General features: G+C 39.7%; 2 protein-coding genes across 3 annotated transcripts in view; one reads left to right on the forward strand and one right to left on the reverse strand.

Annotated features, from left to right (window-relative positions):
• The first annotated feature begins 85 nt into the window (after positions 1–85).
• On the forward strand, positions 86–2,391 carry LOC107387793 (axonemal dynein light intermediate polypeptide 1). 2 transcript variants are annotated; one of them, XM_015962978.3, is made up of 6 exons: positions 86–344; positions 1,176–1,318; positions 1,386–1,555; positions 1,656–1,834; positions 2,024–2,176; positions 2,256–2,391. In XM_015962978.3, the coding sequence occupies exons 1-6, from the start codon at positions 267–269 to the stop codon at positions 2,304–2,306; spliced, it is 774 nt and encodes a 257-aa protein (XP_015818464.1). In that variant the 5' UTR covers positions 86–266; the 3' UTR covers positions 2,307–2,391. The 2 variants fall into 2 exon arrangements, with proteins under 2 accessions (XP_015818464.1, XP_054605234.1); XM_054749259.2 differs by having other exon boundaries at positions 135–224.
• A 4,396-nt stretch (positions 2,392–6,787) lies between these two features.
• LOC107387792 (carbohydrate sulfotransferase 15) overlaps positions 6,788–24,224 on the reverse strand; it is a 61,857-nt gene continuing 44,420 nt past the window's right edge. Inside the window, exons 4-9 of the mRNA XM_054749258.2 lie at positions 22,286–22,625; positions 17,552–17,695; positions 11,215–11,371; positions 9,632–9,788; positions 7,179–7,326; positions 6,788–7,098 (exon numbers count right to left, since the gene is read on the reverse strand). Of these exons, the coding sequence (XP_054605233.1) occupies positions 6,905–7,098; positions 7,179–7,326; positions 9,632–9,788; positions 11,215–11,371; positions 17,552–17,695; positions 22,286–22,625 (1,140 nt within the window). The 3' untranslated portion in view covers positions 6,788–6,904. The remainder of the gene's footprint in view (positions 7,099–7,178; positions 7,327–9,631; positions 9,789–11,214; positions 11,372–17,551; positions 17,696–22,285; positions 22,626–24,224) is intronic.

Here is a 24,224-nt window from a genome sequence, read left to right on the forward strand (position 1 = left end):
GGTTTTGCTATTTTTAAATGTGATATCTTCTTAGAAGTGTGAATTAACATTGTAGTTTTGTACTTTTGTATCGTTAGTGTTCCTTTTTTTTAAATCTCAAAAATCCATAAGTTTCCGTTTCCGTTGGTCAGCTGAAAATTCATCTCGTCATGTTAGCGGTTACCATGACAACACAAACATTTGCTACGAAGTTTCAACGAACCCCGATATTTCTGCCTAAACCGGTAGTAGTTTTGTTCTTCATTTGAGTAGGAGCAAACAAAAACATGATGCATAAGCCAAGTGACTCCTTACTAAAACACGATTATCCAGTTTTGGTCAAAACAAACGAGAATTCACCGAAGGTACGTTCGCTAATGGTCAGCAGGCCATGTCTTCTGCTTTGCTGTATTTGTTTGATGTAAACCGGATGAAAGGCGAATATTCAGCTCATTCTGCCTAACACTCATAAATGTAAGAAGGTCATGTCTAAAGATTTGGTAAAATAAATTCAATTTAGATTAATGTTCTTGCAGTCCAATTCGTAGAGCAGCTGACACACTCCAAACTTAGTAACTTGATGTAATTTCTATTGTATGCCTGCTCGTTTATTTTATCTTGCTATTTATAAATATGTATTTGGTTTACTTAAAACCCCTAAAATATAATTTATTTGTCAATGACTTATCTTTTTTTACAGTACTAATTGTTTTTTGTTGGTGCAAAATAATATAACATAAAAAAGTAAAATACACAATTAAACATGATTTTAGGAAGGTGGAAATAAGAAAATCAATTATCTGAAATCAAATCCATAATTGGATAGCAGCATCATTTAAACACGTGCTTGTTGGTGTGTAATCTGTCGCCTGACATTTTAAATCAATCATTCGAACTTTATTTATTAACCTCTTTATAAAAAAGAGGTAACAAAAGGTGTTTCACAACAAATATAACAACTGTGGGCCAATTATTCAGACTACCAATGTCCACAAAATTAATCTGACGAAATGTAAATGTGTGTTAAAATAGCAAAATTCAAACATTTTAAAAGTTAAGAAAATTATTTAAACCATGTTTTGACATGTTATTTTAGTTAATATAAACTTGTTAGAAACAGATGAGTTGAGCAAGGGTAATAATTCTGAAGTTCATGTAACATTCAAGTGGTTAAATATCAAATATTTCTGTTACAGGGGTGCTTTTTAAGCGTGAGCTCTCCGCAGTCTGCTGACACTGTTCCAGTTCCATGTCCTCCTAGACCAGAATTTGCATTCAACAAATCTGTCATACAGTGGCAGGAAAATAAAGAGATCCTGAACATGATCTTTCCTCCCAGGTAGGTCTGTCTTCATCTGCTGCACACTGATCATGAAATTCAGATCTCTAAATCTTTAATGTTACAGGCAGTGGGCAGAAGGAAGCGATCTCTGGGTGCAGCAAGTATCCAGAGTACCCGGTTCAAGAGCAGACGTTGTCCAGCTGAAGAAACTCCTGGACACAAAACTGCAACAAAAACAGGCCAGGCAAACGGGCATATGTCCAATCCGCAGAGAGCTATATGCACAGTGTTTTGGTAGGAAAGCAAATCTGTCGTGCAAAGCATGTTTTGAAATCTGTGCTGCTGGAGTTGTTCACACATGAATTTAATTGTACGTACCTTGATGTTTTTAAAGATGAAATCATCAGACAGGTAACCATCAACTGTGCGGAGAGGGGTCTGCTGCTGTTGAGGGTCAGAGATGAGATTAATATGACTATTGCTGCCTACCACACTCTGTATGAGAGTAGTGTGGCTGTTGGCTTCAGGAAGGCCTTGCAGTCTGAGCAGAGAAAGTATCAGCTCAAACAAAAGGTAAGGACCAAGCTTTTATTCATTTATTTACTGCAATTCATATATAACAGGATTTGGTTAGTCTGCAGTAGAAACTGTTGTGTTGCACTTTAGAGTTACGTCCAGCAGAGGGCAGTGTGTCCTTACTGAGAAACTGCTGTAAATCAAATTTGTGCCTCACAACTGACTTTTTTAAAATCACATTTGTAGATTTCAGATCTGGAAAATGAAAATGAAGATCTGAAGATACAGCTGACTGATCAAAAAGAAAAGTTCGGCTTGACCGAGAAGAGTAAAACCAAAAAGAGGCTGGCGTTGTGTGAAGAAATTCAGCTTTTGAAGAAAAAGAACGAAGATCTCAAGGTGAGACTTTAATAAAGGAATTAAGTATTAACGACATATTTTTTTACATTTAAAATCATAATTTTCTTCTCTTTTACAGACCCAACTGGTGGAAATAATAGCAAAACAGACTCAGAAACCTGAAACTTAGCTTAGCTTTTTTGTTTGTTTCCTTTACTGTATGAATGTATAATGGCACAACTTTGAGGAACTATTAAAAGTACTTATACCACTAACTAGTTTTTAGAATCTTAACCTTTTCAAGAAACCTTTTTGGTCTGACTGGCAGATTTGATAACAAAACCAAATAATGCAAACCTGATGTGCAGCTCAAAGTTTAGTCATGTGAAAATCTAATTTTCATGGAAACAAGCATTTTGTCTGAATATATAACATAAATGAAGGCTGATGAACAAATCTACTGCCATCTAAAGGAAAATGACATATCTAAAATGAAACACAAATTTAGAACCATAAACCGCTGTTAATAAATTCTTTTCTGCTTTTGATTAGAAACATTTTAATATATTTTTAACAGTATTTCGCTTAAATGTGAGAACTGGTAAAGAAGAAACCAAAACATATCAACTGTTTGCAGGGGCTTTAACATTTTTGAAATACTGCTCATATGTGCCTTTTAAATACTGTTTTTGCTTAAAACATTTTCTTGAAACTATGCCTCGTATTCACAAAACAGTAAACACAAATCAATAACATCTCACTCAATTTCCCAAACATTGTCTTTTCAGGTCAAAATGAGGCTCTACACTCAAAACCATTCACTCTTGCTGAAAAACCAAACTTTACACACACACACACACACACACACACACACACACACACACACACACACACACACACACACACACACACACACACACACACACACACATTGTCTTACACATTGGTGCTATAAATTCAAAACAATATTTGTAAAACTGGCACATTATGTTGCTTGATGAACACAAAAGATGCACCTGATGGCACGTTTTTATTCATGTACAACACACACCAAAACATTATTTCACATCAGCATCCTGTCTTTGGTCAGTGTCAGGCCTGAGAGTCTCATCCACATCACGGGCTATATCAGCCCTAGCCAGACAGCGGGGGTAAAATCCTCTTGCTTGCCTGATCCACCCCTGGCATGCATCTACTGAGATGTCAAGGCAAGCTTCTTCCATGACCTGGAGGAGGTGAACACGGACATGAGGTTCTCTGTCGTACATTTTCCACCGCCATGCTGAAAAAAAAGTCCTATCGGGTGTAGAAAGGGAGAGAATGCAGGCAGATAGGTGTTAGTAATCCTTGGGTCATTGGTAAACCAGTCTTGAACCAGGATGAAGCGACTCACATTTGGCTGGACCTGTTGCCCCGCCTCCCTCATAGTCTTACCATAGACAAGGACTTGGTCATCTAAAGTGGCTTGAATTTCATCCAAGACCACTTGTCTCCTTGCCCTGACTCTTCCCCTTCTGTGTCGCTGTCATGCTCGACCTCCTCCCCTTCCACGCTGGTGTCCTAGACCTCCTCCTTCTCCACCTCCTCCACCCTGGTGTCTTAGACCTCCATCTCCTCCTTCACTCTGGTGTCTTAGACCTCCTTCTCCACCTCCTCCACCCTGGTGTCTTAGACCTCCTTCTCCACCTCCTCCACCCTGGTGTCTTAGACCTCCTTCTCCTCCTACGCCTCCTCCACCCTGGTGTCTTAGACCTCCTGCTTCTCCTCTTCCCCCTCCTCCACCCTGGTGTCTTCCTCTTCCCCCTCCTCCACCCTGGTGTCTTCCTCTTCCCCCTTCCCCCTCCTCCACCCTGGTGTCTTCCTCTTCCCCCTCCTCCACCCTGGTGTCTTCCTCTTCCCCCTTCCCCCTCCTCCACCCTGGTGTCTTCCTCTTCCGTCTCCTCCACCCTGATGTCTTGGTTTACGCTTGACGCATTTATTTTCCGCCATGTTTTTCCGCGTCCGACCGTCCGCGTGGTTAGAAAAATTCCTAGGTGCGTGGTGCGGAACGTTTGGGCCGTGCGGAGGTGCGGTGAAAAGGCATGGTTGTTAAAATGACGCAATTTTGCCGCGCGGAGCTGTGTGAACCTAGCGGACGCATCAAGCATAAACCAAGCTTTAAACTTCCTTCTCCTCCTCTCTGATGTCGTAGACCTCCTCCACCTCCTTCGTTTGCAGCTCTTTGGAATGAGCTGGCTTTGGTCCTTTTATCTACCCTTTAGAGTTTCTGATTGGTGTGTGTTAAATTGTGATGCCTTGTGTTTCCAGGTGGATAATTGTGTGCTAATGGAGCTCAAGCTGTGCTGACTCAAGTTAACATTATTGACTGCATGTGCCTTCTAAATGACCACATGGTGTCAGCACTGAAAAATGTAGGAATTTGTGTGTAGAGTTTTGCGGTAACATTTTACTAAATTTGACTTGTGTTAAAACGGAGTAGTGTGTGTGGTTCAGGGAAATGGGTGTGCCTTTTGAAAAATGGCAATATGGTTTTGGAATTTTAGTTCAAACGGTTGGTTTTAGTGTTCAAGCAATCGAGAAAAACTATAAAAGTGCCTTATGTATAAATGAAGTAAAACGGACACCGTGTGGTCAAATGTGGTACTACAGTCTATTTTCTAAAAGTACAGTTCAGTTTCATAGCTGTTGCCATCTACGGATCAGCAACAGAAGATTCTAGATGACGAGCGAATACATGTTGCACACAGTAAGTTGGTAAGTAGATAAATACGTTGCACTGTAATATCGAGTTGTTGGTGATTGAAATAACAGCTTGAGATTTCTTAGAGACAAATATTTGTTTCTAATTCACCCTTTGCATCGTTAGCCTCTATCCTTCTTTACCTGAAATTAGAATAAAACAAAACAATGCAATGGCTTCTGAGAGCCAAAATATACGGTGGTCCCTATCTATAAAGTGGTTCATCTTTTGCAGCCTCACAGTTCTGTGGATTGTTTTAATGTCATTTTGCATACTTTCTTTTTACAGCAAATTGTGTTCTACATCCAAAGGTATGAACGTTTGAACTTTGAGAGTGTGGGAAAAGTGTGAAAATGTTAATTCCTGTCAGACACATGTGTATAAGAGTTTAGTGAGGGGTTTTAACAGCCCTAAAACATTGTGGCAGAGCACTAGGACAAGCAGCTGTGTCAGTGGGAGCGTGCTGTGCCACGGCTGCTACAAAAGAGTGCACAGACCAAATAAAGTCCTGGCTCTGTGGGGTACAACCAAAGCAAACATGGCGTCTACATGGTTAATTTTGAGATCACAATAGAAAAAAAGACAGGAGTAGTAGCCTATCGTAGATAGTATTAAGGACCTCAATACCAGAGATGGAGAGACCATGGTGAGTGTGTCTCGCTCGTTTTGTCAACTTCATCTACTGGTTACTTGTAGATTGCAGCGTGCAAATGTATTAATCTCATGGGCCGAGTGACACTTCAAATCAACACGTTACATGAGGCAGTCATTTTAAACATGTGCATGCATCATTAAAAAGCAAGTATCCCGACATTTAGGGGCACAAAAAATACTATGTGGGCCATTTATTTTACTTGTGCACAACTCTGGAGCTTTTTGATGGCCAGGGTTGAATTACAAGTGCCAACACAGCTGCGCTAGCTGGCACAGATTTGGCAACCCTGCAGACTGTGCACAGATTGTAAACAAAGAGTACGTACCTTTTTAGCTCTTTTAAAAGGAAAAAACCTGGCCTTCACCAGCCATCTGAGAAGAATGTTTATTTCAATATAACCTTCCTTCTAACATGATTCAGGCGGTTGTTTTATTTTATTGTGAAACTCTTAAATATTGTACATTTAAACATCAGTGTGCACATACTATAATAGTAATAGTATAATAATTCTAATTTGTGTTATCTATCTTTTTAATTCTGACCAGCTAAAATAAGCCATTTTTAGTTTCTGGTCACTTTGCTGAAAGTTGAAGCTTCATCACACAAATGTGCAAACAAACATTCATTTTGTTTGTAATTTTCCATCATACTTTAATAATACCCAAAACACAGCAGATTTTGTGTGACGTTTATGAAAAATTGTAACTATACTCATATGTCTATTTTTACATTTCTAAAAAAATAGCAAGTTTTTGGATTCTACAGAAGAGGGCAGAGTTGTTTTAGTAATCTACCACAGAGCTGGACTCTCCCTGTATTATACAGCCGTTAAAATATTTCACCTGTCACATCTTTTTTGGGGGGGTTGGTATTTTGAACTATTGGGTAACACTTTACAAAAAGGGCTCCTCTATTAACATTACTTAGTGCATTATTAAGCATTACTAAACTACTAAATAACAAATTAACAACTGCTTAACTTAATGCTTAGCATATCCTCTGTCCCATCCCTAAGAATAGTTAATAGTAAACAATACTGGTAACATTAATAAAGGGGCCTTTATTGTAAAGCATTACCAACTCTTGTTTATAAAATCAAGAAAGACAACACGAGACTTTCATTTTCCTAAAACTCACAATATATTTTTTATTTCTGGACACACACACACACACACACACACACACACACACACACACACACACACACACACACACACACACACACACACACACACACACACACACACACACACAAAACCACCACACTTGCTTGTGCTTTATTTTGTTCTATCTTTGATTTATGTCTTTTTATAACTTAAAAATAATTTACACTGAAAAATAATTTGATTTACAGGGGCACTTGAGCGAGGTTTAGATGAGGTCCTCCTGCCATTCAGGGCTTTGAGTCCCAGAGGAAAGAGTCGTTCCTCAAAACTTTTGCCAGTTTCTCATTGAACGGCATGTAAAAGTCCTTCAGGATCTCTTTTGTTATAGTTAGCATGGGGCCCAAGCTTTTGTCTGCTGGTCTTCTGGTGTTTGACGCTGGACTTTTTGTGATTTCTGATTCAATTTGTTTTGTAATTGGTCCTGTAAAAGAATACAAATGCCCAAATGACATGCCTGCTTGCAAGAAGGACTTAAGAATTTTACTTTTGTATCTTACTTACCCAGGCTAAGAAAATCAAAGACTTTGTGCATCGTGTATTTCCTGTTATTGGCATGGTCTTCCAACCTCAGAACCAGAATCTGCTCCTTGCTGAAAACTGTTAGCCAATCCATCAAATATACAATGTACAGACCAACCTGCAATCTCACCTGTTGGGCACAAAACAAGAAGAAGCAGCATGAGTTCTGTCCAAGAAACCTTTTGTAGAGGAACTAGGTTAATCTTCCCTATTAGGAAAGTCTGGCTAACTGAAAGTAAAATCAAACAAAATTAAATAGTTGTTCAAGGCTTTTGCACAGAAACATCATTGGGTTTTTGACAAACTGGTCAAAAAATTGTTGCTGAACACGCAAATTTTACATGATCAGCTTTGAGTTTAATTTTATTTAATCAATATATTAAATTAGTGTATCTGAAGTCAAAACTGTGTTCATGAAACTGAGTAACTCTGGACTAGTGAAAATAACCTATGCTCCTTTGCTTTTTTCAACAACCCTGAAATACTTTTATAAAGGGTGATTGATGACACTCCAAACCAACAAGTCTCACCACCCAACCCACTTCCTCCCTCATTTTGCAAAAGTGTTTTTTGGAAATAACATTTTATGCCAATTGTGGTCCTATGTTGGATTTCTTCCCCTTCAAAGACGTTAATCAGAGCTCTAATTTTTCCGTAAAACACAAAGGAATATGATACCAATGTGAGCACAGCTGTGGTGCTTTTCAACATGAATTAATAACTAATATTAACCGATGGACATTTAGGCCAGCTGCAGAGAGTAAGCACTGACCCGCCATGAAGCTTGTCAGAGGCAGTTTAAGATCAGGACCTGTAAATAAATAGGCCGCAAGGTGAACAGAGAAAATGTATTTACAAATTGAATCGCGTTAGTCAGCAGGACTGTCATGCACAGATTTATGCCGGTGCCAAAATTGCGCAAATGTGTCTTTAGCCAGTGAAGAAAAAGCTGCATCTGACTACAGCTCTGACAGTGACAGTGATGAGTGATACACCGTGTTACTGTCAATATGTGAAAATGTTTTGTGTGAATTTGTAAATATTATTTCTGTAAAATTTTGGGAAATCAGCAGAGAACACAAGGGGATGCAGCAAATAATTTATTTAAAAAAACTTGAGGTGTGCAGATATGTTTTCTGTGCATCTGTGAACCATGTTCAAGGGTTTATTGTAATATTTCTGTCTTATAATGTTCTGCTTTTATTTTGACATTTGTTTTGATGTTAGATGGACTGAGACATGTGTAAACATTACTCATAAAGGAGGACGTGATAGTTTTCAAAGTGATCTCAGAAAATGTAATAAACTGAACTGATGTATCTGGATATGATTGTTTTATTAACGTGCATTCATTACACCCAAGGGAGTAATCACATCATTTCATCCAAATATACAGTAGTTACTTTGAAAAAGCAAATGCTGTTTCAGTAAAAAAAATATAGACAAATTATGGCAAGATAGAGCTGGAACCCACGCAAAATGAAAATTTTTATAGTTGATAGAATATGAATAATCTTACAATATACATATTTTCAACAGCTGCTCTATATTTTTGGTAAAATTTTGTACAAATTTAGAGCAAACGTCATGCAATATCATGTTTGTACACTAATGTTAGGCCAGAGCAGTGAAAGGGCTGTGAAGGCCTCTAGTTATTATTCTGATTATACAAAATAAAAACGTGAAACATTTTAGTTAGAACGTCATCAAATGATAAATGGTCAGTGAGAACAATAAAAATATATGACGTTATTTCGCTCCAAGTTACTTTTTGTGTGTTTCAGCTCCACGTTTCCATAAAAAACATTCTTTTCCACAAATTAAGACGTTTTAAGGTATTCTACTTATCGCTTTTTGGGTCGGTCACCGAGTACACGTCTTGTTGGATTTCTGTTTACTATATACGTGCGCCGCATTGGTTCAAAACGGTGACAGTGACAGCCGCTTCACTGCTTTCTCATTCCGCTCAAAACAAACTAGTCCCGAATTAAAACAACGATCGCAACAAACAGGGCAACATTTCCCAGGAGAACTTTTACTTTTGAAACCTGTATGAACTGTAACAGGACTGGCCCGACTCCTTCCCTTCATCGCCCAGCCTGTCTTAGGGTAGTGTGGGAAAAGCTGGCGGGAAGCCTAGTGCCAGAGCCCTGAACCACCCGACACTAAAACTTGATCTGTGGGCCAAAAGAAAGTTTGTTGCATTGCTAAATGAGGTTTTGTTGCACACAGCTAAATAAAAGGCTTCAAACTCTGAATTGCAGGTTTCCAGTCCTTTTCATTAAACTCTGAGTTGCAAGCTTTAGCGTGTGCTAATGAATTGTGGCTTTCACTTCTTTCGCCTTGCCCTGAGACCCTTGTCCCCTCCCACCCGCTAAACTGGTGGCTAAAAGCAGCTTTGAAGCAGACAAAAGCAGGAGGCAGGAACCACTCACTGGCATAGCATTGTTGATAGTAGTGTTGTACACACAGGAGCGCATTGTATACTCTGTAAGGCACCCTTCAAATAGCTGCAGTGACTCTGACACCTTCTCATGGAAGTCCTCAGCTGATTTGTTGGCAATGCCGAAGTAAAGGTAGTCAGAGTAAAGCCTGCAAAACAAGAGGAGCACTGTCAACAAATGTGACATTCATGCACAGCTTTAATTTGTTGTATTTTTTATACATCTGAGCTAAAGCTAAGCTAACGTTTGTTGATGCAAAACTGTTGAAGCAAACAAAGTGGTAACAGAGAGCACATTAAAGACCATGTCTACTGAGAAACCATTTTCTAATTGTTTTGGACATATGATCGGCCTCTCTGAGTTTAATATGGAGGCTAAATGCAAAAATAGTCTTCTACCCTTATATTCCCTGCATTAGTCGCCAAGAATAAATAGCCGAGGAAGCGTTCGAATTAGAAAAGCAAGTCAATTGCACGTCATGCTGAAAATTAGCATTCGTGGACTCACCCATCTTGGCTCACAACAGGGAAGGCTGTTGTTGGATTAGCACCCAGGAAACTAGTCTCGACTAGTAGAAGCTAACCGTTAGCATTAGCAACTCCACCACACAGCAGAACTCCTTCAGGCATGTGTTATTTGTGGAGAAAAAACATCAATTTTGGAAAGTAAACAGAGTCAGTGGTTGAGTTGCAGTCATGTTAGCCAATCAGAGGAGAGATGCCCAAATGTCAGGAAATAATACTCCAAATCCTGCTGTGTTGTACTACTCTCTCTTCTGGCTTATTTTTACTTCTGAAGCAGAAGCACCAGAGCTTTTTTCCCAAAGAGATTGACTCATATGTCATTAATTTATACTAGAGACCACTGCAAATGTGTTAAAAAATTAGTGAACTTGGTCTTTAAGTAAACCCTGCAAAAAGTCTACGTTGCATGGACGTGCGGATCATGTCTGTATTGAGTCCGTTGGTCCAGACCACCTCTGTAGGACATCCAAGCTAGGTCTTTACACAGTAGGAATAAAAAATACAGATATGCAAAACTGCAAGGAAAAAGGAAAAATAGTGAAATATTTATATTTATTTCCAAGCTGAAATGAGATGTTAAAAAGTCAGTAAGAGAGACCCATAGTTCTTCTGCACAGTCTCTGCCACAGGTTGTGAACAAGTCTCACCTAATGAAAATGGCATGATTAATCTAATCGACCATGCAATTCATTTCCCCTCCCTACAATTGTTTTTGGGAAAGGTTGCACGGCCAGCAGTCAACAAAAATAATTACAGGGAGCCCGCTCGGATGTTCTTTGAGATGAAAACAGAGAAGAAAAGCAGGTGTCCTCAGCTGTGATCTCCACCATGTCTAATAAAAACATCACAATGAAACTTGTGTGACAGCTAACATCAGTAAACCAACCCATCCATTCATGACAACACAGTTTTTGTTTCCCATGAACCCAGTTAAGTATCTGTCTGTATCACCAGTGTCAACAGTAATGATGGGGGCTTTTTCTCCTATCATTGACGTGCATTTTAGAGCTAGTACGCAACTGAGGGCAGTGAGGTGGAAATTTCACCCACCTTTCCACTGGGTCCCTGAGCATGACAATAAAGCGGGCATCGGGCTGCAGGGCATGGATGAAGTCCTGGATGAGGAACGGAGGCTCTCCCTCTGTGGTGTTGTCATAGAAATACACCCAGGCGTTGTTGTCCCACATGGTGGAGGCGCTGGCTTCTCCTGTGAAATCCACCCACAGTGGTTTAAAATAAAAACACACACAGACACAACACAATCAGAAAACTTCACCCACAAAGAGACAAAACAAGACACAAGTGGGGACACATTTTTTGCGACTTTAGTTACATGGTGGGTAGGTATGTCCGTGACTCATGGGTATGTTATTTATTTATTTTTGTAGATTTCCACCAAAGAAAATTCCACAGCTGCTGTGGTTTCCTCCTCCCTAGAAGCGCCTGCACTGCATCTGACTGTGTTTGTTGTAAAAACTCAACTCAAAGTTGTTTTCAGGCTCAGTTTGTTTCCATGTGGCTTAATTTCTGTTCTGCAAGGGCTGAGCTTCTGTGAGGAGATCCGAGACTTGCATAAAGTCAGATGTTTTTTTAAGCTTACTAATAATGTGTTTTCTAACATTATAACACAGGATCCTCCTTTGCTTTTTGTCCTACTAAAGGGGATATTTTACATTGTGAAGCTGTTGTTAATTGATTTAAAAATATTCTTTTTCCACTGCAAGTTGAAAAAAAGGCTCAGGGCTGAAAACCTTAAACAGTTAGCTGACAACTTGACCCGTAAATTAAAGGCAGGTTGTCTAAGCTTGCTGCAAATTTCATTATCTTGCTTATCACATAAACTAAAATATTCTCATAAGGCTTCAGCAGATTAATGACTCTATTTAAAGTATGTTTATGCATAAAGTTCTGTTTTTTTTAACAACCAATATTAACAGTCAGAGCTGGGAAATAATCCACCTCCAGGAGAGTGTTACCCTCCTCCCAGGGAAGGTTGGAGATATGTCAGTCTGGAATGCGTTTAGAGCCTCTTTTGCATAAGCTGTGACCAGAAGGTTGTGAGGGGCAACCAGAAGGCATGTTGGTGGACATCAGCTCTTATGAAAATCAGTTGGCTGAAGGAGGCACCAAATTACTTCAGGTGCTTTTTCACTACGTCAGTAAATCTCCTTTTTGGTGTTCCTCTCAGCCTCCTGCCTGGTGGCTCCAACCTCAGCATCCTTCTACCTATATAATCATTGTCTCCCCCTGGACATGTCCAGACTATCTCTGGCCTCTCTGACTTTATCTACAAATCATCTAACATGACCTGTCCCCCTCATGGGCTCATTCCTGATCCTATCCATCTTTGTCACTACCAAAGAGAACCTCAACGTCTTGAGCTCTGCAACCTCCAGGTTTGCCTCCTATCCATCCTCAGAGAGAAGAGAGAAGGACTTGTCCTTGGCTAGCTTGGGTCCAGGGAACTGCTGAACCAGACTGGGAATATTGACGCGAAGTAGAAAGAGCACTTAATCTGGTGACTGTGTTCTCCACTGAAGAGGCGAAGCTAAAGGACTACCATGTGAGTCTCTACTGCCTCTAAAACACTCCAAATGTGAAAAAACCTATCAATCCTTTTTCTGCTAGTATCTAGTTTCAGTAATTGTATGTCTAAATCAAGTCGTTTCAGAAAGTGGTCATTTGTGACATCACAAAGGAGAGAGAACACCCTTTAACTTCTACATGCTGGAGGAGCAGCAGCAGCTATATTCTGATAGCCTGGCCTGCCAGACTCGTCCTCTGTTTAATTCTACACAGAGAACTAGCCTGGAAACTCTCAGGCAGAGAGGCACATGAGGGGCGGGACTAGCCAGCTCAAAAGTAACCAATCAGAAAAAAGGTGGAAATACCGACTGTACCGCGCAACGCTGTAGTTTTTTTTGCTGTAGTAAAAATGGCGTCTGGCGATGGCACAAACATCTTTCTTTAGAAGAAAGGCTTTTAGCGCTTCCACTTGTTGTGGTTTTAAAGACGTGTTCAAGTCATTTAGAACAGAGGAAAGAGCCGCAGCAATCTCCGATTCAGACGCCGTCTGAAGTGACAGAGTTCTGAAACAGCTCATTCTGGAAGGTACTGAAAATGTCATGAATAAAACAGCTGAGATCACTTCATGTGAAAGGGATTTTATGCAAAGAACTTCGTAAACACATTTTGTATCGACCACAGAACCCGAAAAAAGTCCTAAAAGGTCTCCTCTGAAATTTCTCTAATCTCTAGAAGCTAGAAATGGATGGGATCCTCTCTGAGCTGTGGTCCTATTTTTCAAACAGGGCAACCAGAGTGTGCTCCTTCTATCATGGGTTCACATTTCTCAGCCTTCATGAAAGTGACTACTCAATAGTTTAGGAAAGGAAAATTCAACCAATGAATCCTCAAGTCCAAGTGGAGTTTTGCTTTCCTCGAGATCCCAAAACAGTTACCCAGATCTTCACCTTTTTGGGGTTGCTGAGAAGGTCATGGGGCTTAATGCATCATCATACAAACTCTTAATTTTTATTCTCTTTAAACAAAAAACAACAAGTTTGTTTCATCCACCTCATACCTCTAAATTGAGAGTGCAGCCAGTGCAAATTCCTTTGGCTCCTGCAACAGGTACACATAATGACAGACTCCAAAGCAAGTACACAAACAACTAAAAAAAACAACAGTAATTGCATCTTTGATTGTGAAGAAAAACCTGCAGCATCACTGCGGTGCACACAGCGTCACCACTGCTGCTCACAATGAGTCGGAAGACATTATTTCTCAAACGATTTGAGCCCAGAAACGGTGTGAGTCCATGCTGAGAAACGATATTCAGCATTCATTAGGCTGTCCGTGCCTTCATTATTCCCTTATCTGCAAAAGTGAAGCCGTGATGTATTGGGATGAAGCAGAATGCAAGCCTTATCTTTTTCCCTTCCTCAGAGAAAAAGATTGATAGCCCGGATCTGTCTTCTACACTGACAACAGTGAATGTGAAACAGGATCACTGCTAATGTTGCTAAGCCCTAAATGATACACACAGTGATCAAGTCTATTTAAAGGTCCCCATGTCCATTAAAGGGGGCTGATTTGGCTCCATGGAGGTAGGACAAACAAACAAAGGAGCCAGACCGACTTGCCGCTGGTGCTCGGCGGCAGCAGAGATTTGGCCAGCGGCTGAAGAGAATCCGAGAGCGAAGTTCCTGGCCACCGGCCGGCACCTCACTGGGCTCTCCCAGGGCATGGTGTGAATACTGAGTGGGGTTCCAACACACTGCCCCCTTCACTCTAAGGATTACTTATTTAAAAAGGGAAACAAAATAGTGCAGCATGCTAAGCTGTGCTCAATGCACTGACTCAGTCCAGTGTGAAAAGGCTATTGTTTAGAACTGAAATCAGTTTTTCTTTGCAGCTTTCTTTGAGGCCGCGTTTGGGCGATGGGAAAAGACAGAAACAGATAGGAGCGGCGAAGCTGGAAACAGGATACAGAGGAAGGAAGTTTGTAAGACTCTACCCTCCTGTGGATACTACTGCTGGGTCTGACACAAAAAACAATGATTGCTTTATGCAGCACTTCAGTGAAGTGGCTAAGTGAGGCAGAAGGAAGTCTAGTTTTATTAAGGTGTTAGTCTCTTCAGGGCTGAGTCACCAGCTCTTTTAACAAAATGACCCTCCCTCCCTCACTGAAGTGAAAGTGGCTGCTACAAAACGGCTCTGTGCTTCAGACGGGGATAAAAGAGAAGTTTCAAGCAGCTGTCAAGTCACCTCAACCACAAAATGCTAGCGGCTGCAGCTTGGTCAGGTCACTTTCACACACATATCACTGAGCTGCTACATGACCTGAGTTTTTAACAGGAACCAGGAGAAGGAATAGAAACAAGCTTTTCTGACAACCTGGTGCTCTGTCTAAACAGGAAGGGGTGTGTTGAACAGGAAATGTTTGTGCTACAATTGTAGATCTGATTGTCAGGCAGCATTTTGCTCTCTGCTGACGTGTCATTCTTAAGAAACTTCTCATGTACTGGACTAATAGTATTTCACTGGCACAGACAAAGCTGATATGCAGCATCATGCCACGCTGCAGGATGTCTGTATCTGGGTCATCGCAAGGCAGAGGTTTCAGGCTTGCTTCATAACAGCGGCTGGATCGTTCTGATTTCAAACTGTTTCCATGAACATCAGACAGGAAACTGCTTACTAATGAATCGCAAGTATTAGTTTGTGGTTAAACAATGCTATGACACAGCTAATCGACCGTGCATTTGGGCTATTTCCTATTATAAATAGGTTTGCCGTTGAGTTGTGGGATATTATTAAAACAAAAAGTGATATCAACTATAATTAAATAAAGGTCTGACAGGAAAATGTGTTGCAACGTTAAAAACCAGGACAACAAGATGCCCTGACTTATCTAGAAGCTTCTTTAATCAGTCAACTGTCTCACACAGCCTTCGTCGAACTGACTGATAAAAGCATGAGCGACCTTTTGACCGACAATAATATTGCTCAGACTGCTTGACTTAGAAGAGTCCAATGCCAACAAGCAGCTTCAGAAAATCATTAGCATCTGCAATCTGCTCCTCTTAAGGCAGTTGAAAAAATTAAGCATATATGAGCAATTCGCACAATTTTTGTATATTATTGCAGTTGTTGTGGTGACAAAGTGACTGTAGCGTAAAGCACTTTGGAGTCCTTACTCTGAGAGGCGCTATACAAGTGCGGGTCATTTTATCATTTACAGCTTTCCCAAATGTTGCATCAGCAACTAATCGGTTCAGGATTACTAAATCAACAAAGGGGCCTCTTAACCCTCTCTGGCTCAAAATAAGTTTTGATAAAAGGACGAACAACTAAGTCCTTCAGCGGTACTTCTGAGTAAAAAAAAATGCTCATGAAATACGTATGTGGAGTAACCAGGTAGGTAGGCTTTCACGCCTGCCTCCAGAGGGTTAAAATTAATAAATGAATAAACAAAATCTATCTTTTATCTATTTCAGACAATTTGATGCGTGAGATATCCTAATAGATAATTAGTTTAGGCTTTTAGTTTAACATTCAAATGTGAAGATCTATTTCCTGTGACACATTTGAGTGTAACAGAGCAACAATGGGGTGATAACACATTTATGACATCACTGGTCTGGTGCAACAATGTCAGACACTACACTCTCATGACATGCCCAACCTGTTTGTTAGGACAACAGTACACATTACTTTTTATTTTTGTTTTTTACTTTCATCAGTTTCTTTTCCTGACATGCAAATGACACCAGCTCACAGATAACTACGTGTCTCGGGCCATTTGCATGAAACAGCACAGGACTTTGAGAATCAGACACCTTGTGCACTCAGTAATGTCCTAGAACATTTATAGTCATTTAAAGGTGATCTAACAGCACCAGAGAGGGGCTGTTTTGTTGGCAGAACTTTGTGAATTTATCAAATTATATAAAGTAATATATATAATTATTTGTTCATGTATTTTCTTAAATGCTAAATAAAATCTGTGCAATGGACTTAAACTGAAATTTCCACAGCTGAAAAACGTATACTGTATGTATATATATATATGTATATACATATATATATATATATATATATATATATATATAGTATATTGTAAAAATTTCAGTTTAAACCCAGAACCCAGTATCCCTCATTGTGGTAGACACCCAGGAAAGAGTCTCAGTTATGAAAAACTGGACAGCACCAGGGCCTGACAGGATCTACGCCTACTGACCTGAGCAGTTCACTGCACTCCATGAGTGCCTGGCAGCACAAATGAACCAGCTGCTAAAGGATGGGACTCACTCTGAATGGCTAACTGAATGACGCACAATCCTGATCATGAAGGACCCCTCCAAGGGCACAGTCCCATCCAACTATCGGCCAATAACCAGTCTTCCCACAACACGTCAGACATCATAGCGACTAAGATAAGTGGACACATGGATCATTATATGAGCGTGGCACAGAAGGGCATCAGCAGAGATGCCAGAGGAGCCAAACACCAGCTGCTGACTGTACAGTCGCCCGGGACTGCAAAGCCCGACACACCAACCTCTGTACGGCCTGGATTGATTACAAGAAAGCCTATGACTCAATGCTGCACTCATGGATCATTGAATGCTTGGATCTGTACATCAACAGGACTCTGAGAGCCTTCATTGCAAAGTCAGTGGGGTTGTGGAAAACCATCAATGAGGCCAATTGCAAGCCAAATGCACAAGTCTCCACCAAATGTGGCATATACCAAGGAGACGCCCAGTCCCCACAGCTGTTCTGCATAGGTCTGAACCCCCTCAGCCAAATAATCAAGAAGACTGGCTATGGATACGACTCAAATAAGGGATTTTTTATTTGAAAGGGTTGTGACACTTACCTATGATGATACTCGGATGGCTGGGGGATCCGTTGGTGTTTGCAGTCAGGTTGCCTTGGATTTGGTAAGCAGCCTGATCAAATAAATCCAGGTAGTCTCCCACTGGGTATCGGTCGTGGAAGCCCTCACTAAGACGAATGATGCCTGACGGAGAGAAAAGGCAACAAATGTTGTTTGTTATTGACAAATACTATTAAAGCAAGTCAAAGTTTTTAACATTATAAAGTGCAGAAACTGCATAAATTAGCATTGCTTTGTGTGCAGATCTGTACATTTACCACTCCTCTGTGCTTTCTTTCTTTCTTTGCATTGTGTGAATAATGGAAAGTGCTTTACAATCGAATCCATTATAATCATTATTACTATCATTTACTGACATCTCAAATGCCCCGATAGAATCCAAGTTCAACTCAAACATAAAGTAATGATGTTTTTTTTTAATATGTATGTGAAATTTGCTTTAAAAGAGAGTGTCTCTCATTCAGCGATAGTGCAACAACTAGGGATGGACTTGTGTCCTTCTTTGGTGATAAACTTAAAACTATTCATGCAGCAGAAGAACAGTGCTCAGCATAAATGAGTACACCCCCGTTAAAAAGTACAAATTTCATCAGCAGCTCAATGAACAAAGGAACTATTTCCAGACTTTTCACAAGGCTGGGTTTTATTGAACACTTGTTTAACTCCATAACATGAAATTAAGGTTAATTATATAACTTAGATCACAAAATCTTCAGTTTTACTAAAATTGGTTGAAGCAAAAAGGAATACCCCCCCCCCCCCCCCAACAAAAACTACTACCTCTAGAATTTAGTATGATAGCACCAAGTCATCTAGGCATGGAATGAACAAGATGGAGACATATTGCATCATCTATCTTTTTCAATTCTTCAAGAATAAGCTCTTCTAGAGTGTGGATGCTGGATGGAGAGTGATGCTCAACTTGCTCCTTCAGAATTCCCCACAGGTGTTCGATTGGGTTCAGATCAGGAGACAGACTTGGCCATTCAGTCACCTTCACCCTGTTCTTCTTCAGAAATGAAACAGTAGCTTTAGATGTGTGTTTTGGATCATTGTCGTGTTGGAAACGTGCACGACGACCAAGTGCACGGAGTGATGGCAGCATCTTGCTCCTTCAGTATAGAGCAGTACACTGTAAAAAAAACCTTATACTTTATGGTAAAACACCAGCAGCTGGGGTTGCCGCAATGGTACTGTAAAATTGCAGGCAAAATGTTTTTTCTTTTATGGTAAGAAGGTATTTTTATAATTTTTACAGAATAAAATGGTACTGAAATCAGTATTTTACTGTAGAAAAAGTGATTTCATTAGAAAATAAAAACTACGGTTTTACTGTAAAATGAACATGAAAATAATCTAGAAAATACGTTTTGTGCTACTAAAAACAAAAATGTTTCCCCACAAAAAACAAAATTCAAAGGGGTTTCCTCATTACATACAATCAGTTCATAGAATTAAATAATCAATTTGCGGTCATTAAGTTCATAGCCAAATATAAAAGCTATTATAATAGCTTTGTCAGATTAATGGCTGTTCATGTCCTTCAACTGCACTTATGTGTACACTTGTAGAAGTCAAGAGCATTGAGTCAGTAATGCTGTCAGTACTGAACAGCAGCGCAGTATTCACTAGTCAGGAACAGACACTTCCCTATGACTAACAGTTCAACCAGATCTCACCTAAATGCCGCTGAGCACACTGGGAAACAGGAAGTGAACTCCTTACACAGGTACCAACAATAAAAAGCTGTATTTTAATTTTCAATAAATAAATGTAAAAATCATAGTATTTTACTGTTATTAACTTTAAGGAAATTTTCTGTTAAAAAACAAGAGCTTTAAAGTCGAATGATGTATTAGACAAAAATGTACTAATTACTGTCTTCACCAATCACTTTATATACGAGAACTTCCTGTAAAATCAACAGTTTTAGATCATTTTATAGTTGACAGGTTTTTCCTGTAGTGGTTTTACGGTTTATCACTGTTAAAAATACGACAACTTTTTACAGCGTACATCGTTGAGTTCATAATACTATGATACCATCACTGACATGCAGCGCCCCAACACCAGCAGCACTCATGCAGTCCCACATAAGGACAATGCCACCACCATGTTTCACTGTAGGTACCATGCATTTCTCGTTGAAATCCTCACCTTTACAACACCATACAGTTTAGAAACCATTAGGTCCAAAAACAGTGACCTTTGTCTCATCACTCCAGAGTATAGAGGCCCAGTAGTCGTCATCTCTTCCATCATGGGCCCTAGCAAATTCTAGGTGTGCTTTTTTGTGCGTGGGCTTTAGGAGAGGCTTCCTTCGTGGACGATACCCATGCATGCCATTCCTCTGTGTGCACCGTATGGTGTCATGGGAAATGGTCCCTCCAGTTGACAAATGTAGTGGGGTGTACTCATTTATGCTGAGCACTGTATACATCTGTTACTCTGATAGATCCTTTGATGCTGTCCTTTCTCGGAACAGTTAGAAAACGTTGGTAAAGACACCAAAATCAGTCAGTCAGCATGATTATTCATCTCATAGTCATATAAGATGTGATATTTTGTCTTCTTTTCCCTTGTTTTGTTCCATCGCTTTGCTTGTTGATGTAAATTAAGTGTCAAGCAGTTTTAAAATAGGCCATCTTTCTTGACCTCAGTTGCATAAAGCGGACACATTTGCTTAAGATTCATTTGGCTCCTCCTAAACAGTTATGTGGCACAGATCACATCAATTCACCTTTTCCATGCATCAGCTGAGTTGAGCCTCTGGTGGAATTAAATAAATAAATACAAAACAAGGCCATCTGAATTCAGAGTGCCCTCAGAGGAAGTCTTAGGAGAAAGTGTTGATTACCAGCGCACAGCCTGGAGTTCAGGTTTGGAAGTGGATAAAGAGGAAGTGACAGCAAACATGAAAGCAGACAGAATGAGGGGGGGGGGGGGGGGGCATAAACTTAGTGGGACCGATAGTTGAGATACAGCTGCATCGCTGCAAGCCGCAGGTAAAAATTAAAGCAAATCTGCAGAAAATTATGAACTAAACTGAGTTTTGCATGCAAAATAACAATGCACAGATGAGTTTCTGAGAGTCTCAGGCGGACAGGAACTGGATGAACTTCAAAATGATTGCTTCGGCTGTGTCTGTTAAGCATCATTTGCATCAGTGGACATGCAAAATAACAGCTAATGCTGCTGCTGGTACCCCACAAAATATATATTAGCACAAAAAAGACTGAAGTTTCTTTTTAAGAAGACAAATTAAGGTGTCAATTATTTCCAGACAGAAGATCTACAGCAAGAATTAGCAGTTTGTCTGAAGTGACAGAGCTGCTGCTGTTCTTAAATGAAAATTACACACTCAAAGTAAGCAAATCAGTCCTGAGCGTTTATCTAATCTTTGTTTGACTTTGCAATCAGAGTCGACATTAAACAGCCATCAGTCGAAAGGCAGTTCAGTGCCCTTCAGCTTACTGCTACTTTTTGCATTCTGAAAAGCGTCTCGGTGAATGCATTTACTCTGACACACACTACAGTCGCCTGCTTCTAGAGCTGCTGAACAATTTCCATTATTCATGAGTCTTAATGAGCATTTCGGTTATAAATGGAAGCAAAACACATATATGGCACATGAAGGATTGCTTTGTTGAGGGCAAATTACAGTAAAATCAAGGCATAGTTGGAATTCTTCCACTCAAGGTGTTGCTATCGAATGGTTATGATTTAAAGTCCACATTGAGTGGAAAACAGACTCAAAAATAATCTGTTCGGCTTGAGGCCAGCTCCAGCTCCTTGAGTTCTTAGTCAAAATTGTGAGGCGATGATTTTCGAAGAACATTTAGGTCGCAGTGAGCTAAAAAGTAAAAAGTGATTCTGAAAGCTTCTTTCTGAATATTTTTAAATATACAAGAGCTCTATCATTAATTTAATGTTTTTGTTTGATTAAAAAATAAAAGACTCAGACTACAATATGTGATGGACAGAAAAATGCAACAAAAGCGAAAACTTAGAGAAGAAGCCACCGTAGAGATCTGTGGGGAAGAAAATATGTGCAGCAACAAAAGTAGTGCAAGCAAAAGTTTAGACTCAGGTTCAATGTGTGCAAAGGTATAAAACTGGATTTTTTTGAAAGTTCATCCAGATTCCTCTGTGAAATGTTTATCCTCAGTGTGATCTTGTGACATGACCGTTTAAACAAAATGAGAAACAGAACAGAGGTGTTGTCGGGACCGGGTATCATCAGGGCCTGAGCTCGTCCAAGAAAATAAATCGTTTATTTAGTTATATATCTTCAAGTTAAGTCTAAAACTCATTAAATGTGTAAAACAAGTTATTTTCATTGTCCTGCGAGGTTGTCTACACTCCCATGGATCTTATATTTCTGAATAATATGTGCAACATCTAGCTGCTTGGAGATGGTCTTGTAGCCTTTACCTTTAACATATGTATATATATATATATATATATATATATATATATATATATATATATATATATATGTGTGTGTGTGTGTGTGTGTGTGTGTGTTTACATTTGTTCTCAAAAGACCTCTTAATTACAGAAATATGGAATATTAGAAGTTGTTGCATTACCAGTTGAGGGTAAATTCTTCAGAAATATCCTGTGGTTTAGTTCCATTATAGAAATATGTTTCACATTTCTAATTATCATGTTAACCCATTAGGGATTTCTGAAACAGGTTGCCTTACTTACCAAACCGCTTGCGTGTCCACCAGTGTGGCTCTTTAAAAGTGGTGAACTTGACGTCTGGGTGTAATCTCAGCCTGTCATACAGGTCGGTGGTGCCACACTTCGGTTGGCCCATGATGTAGAAGTAAGGAAGGCATCGCAAGCGGTAGAGTTTCCTGTTGCGATGCAACAAGTGGTCAGGGAAAGTGTTCCTCAAGTGCTGAAAAACTATCCGGAAACGGCGCGAATATCGTCCATACAAGTTAGTCCGGTATGGGTCCGAGGTGAGGTTCCCAGTGAATTCCTCATACCAGCAGGGGTTCTTAATGCCGGGCAGGAATTTGTGAGGAATGACAGAAAACATCTGGTAAGGCAAAGGAAAAACACAAAGTGTTCAATCATCTTATTTGTTGAAACATTTAAGAGAAAAACGTAAGCCCATGAAAACCTATCAGTATGCAGGATGCTGTTTTATTACGTGAAGAGAAACATAATGTCAGAAAAATTAAGCCTATAGAGGAGTGGGTTTGGAGTAAATACAGACAGTTGAAGGGAGATTTACTGCCCTGGATGCAAGTTTGAATGTGAGATGAATGGCAACCTTAACAGACTTATTGCACAGTTATATAGCTCATTTATTAGTATTCAGGAGGAATCTGGAGACACATCAACTTACACTTTTAGTGTTGCTGCCCTGATGGCTCTGTTCTGCAGTTACTTCCTTTCTGATACGTGAGGCTTTTAGCGATCGCTCTGGTTTCTATGAGTGAGTGAGTTTTTAAGGCTTTTTTAAAGAAATAAAAACACGGAGCATGGACAGTCAAACACAACACTTGTCTGTATGAGCGTGACACTCATCGCTGCAAAAAATAATCTGTGAAACAATTAAAGACATCACGTTAGATCAACAGCCTGTGACGGCACCTGGTTCTGCTCACTAGAGCAGCCGCTTCAGATATTAAATAAATGTAAGAATAATATACTGAAAATTCTTCGAATCGAGCTCTTCAAAACACTGACCAGAACCAAATACAATTTTAGCTTACCGTTACACCGTATTAATAACCATCTTCTCGGTGGATTACCGTGGCCGTGGTGTAGGCGCGGTGACCCACCGTCGCGTCTGCTGAAGTTGTGGCCGCCCTGACACTGGGAGATCGGGGTTCAAATCCCGGTCGGGTCATACCAAAGACTTTAACAATGGGACCCAATGCCTCCCTGCTTGACACTCAGCTTTAAGTGGTTGGATTGGGGGGTTAAACCACCAGATAGTTCCCGAGCGCAGCCACTGCAGCAGCTTTCCTCTCCCCACGGGGATAGGTCATCTGTGTAGATGAATTTCATCAGTGTATGATGATGACTAATGGGACTTTAACACCTTTTAATGTTTTGATAGTATGATGTCATTTCCTGTCATGTTTACAAATATTATTGCACATTATACAGATTTGTTTACTTTATTAATACCTAGAGATGCAATTTCAAACTGTCTGTGTTCATTGAGATATTTCCCATTAATTATTGTTACTAAAACAATTATATAGATTTTTATTGATCCAAAGTGTGAAATGTGAATTTTTCATATTTCTATACAGTTTCATGTAGGTTTAGTTAACATTTCCTTTACACAAATTCAAAATGATTGCATCAATAGAAAAATAACACAATTTTACTTGATTAAAACTAAATTAAAATTGACTAAATTATGACTAAACTTAAAATGAATTTTTGTGAAAAGACTACAAACTAAAACTAAATAAAATTTTCTTGTCAAAATTAACAATGAATAAAATCATTAAAAAGACAAAAAAAAGTACATAAAAAGAGGTAAAGTATGTCCGTGTTAATGCACCATCAGCTGTCATAATGAGGTTACAAATGAAACTGTGATTATAATGTTTTTTGCTACCAAACACATCAAAAGGTCCTTGCTATTAAGATGAGGCCATCAGGCTGTCAGACA

The sequence above is a fragment of the Nothobranchius furzeri genome, chromosome 16, assembly GCF_043380555.1.
Source record: "Nothobranchius furzeri strain GRZ-AD chromosome 16, NfurGRZ-RIMD1, whole genome shotgun sequence".
In the NCBI taxonomy this organism is placed as follows: domain Eukaryota; kingdom Metazoa; phylum Chordata; class Actinopteri; order Cyprinodontiformes; family Nothobranchiidae; genus Nothobranchius; species Nothobranchius furzeri.

Coding starts and splice junctions, on each gene's coding strand:
- LOC107387793 (XM_015962978.3), top strand. CDS start 267: ATGATGCATAAGCCAAGTGACTCCTTACTAAAACACGATTATCCAGTT. Junction 1,835..2,023: donor AGTATCAGCTCAAACAAAAG/GTAAGGACCAAG, acceptor TCACATTTGTAG/ATTTCAGATCTGGAAAATGA. Junction 2,177..2,255: donor AAAAGAACGAAGATCTCAAG/GTGAGACTTTAA, acceptor TCTCTTTTACAG/ACCCAACTGGTGGAAATAAT.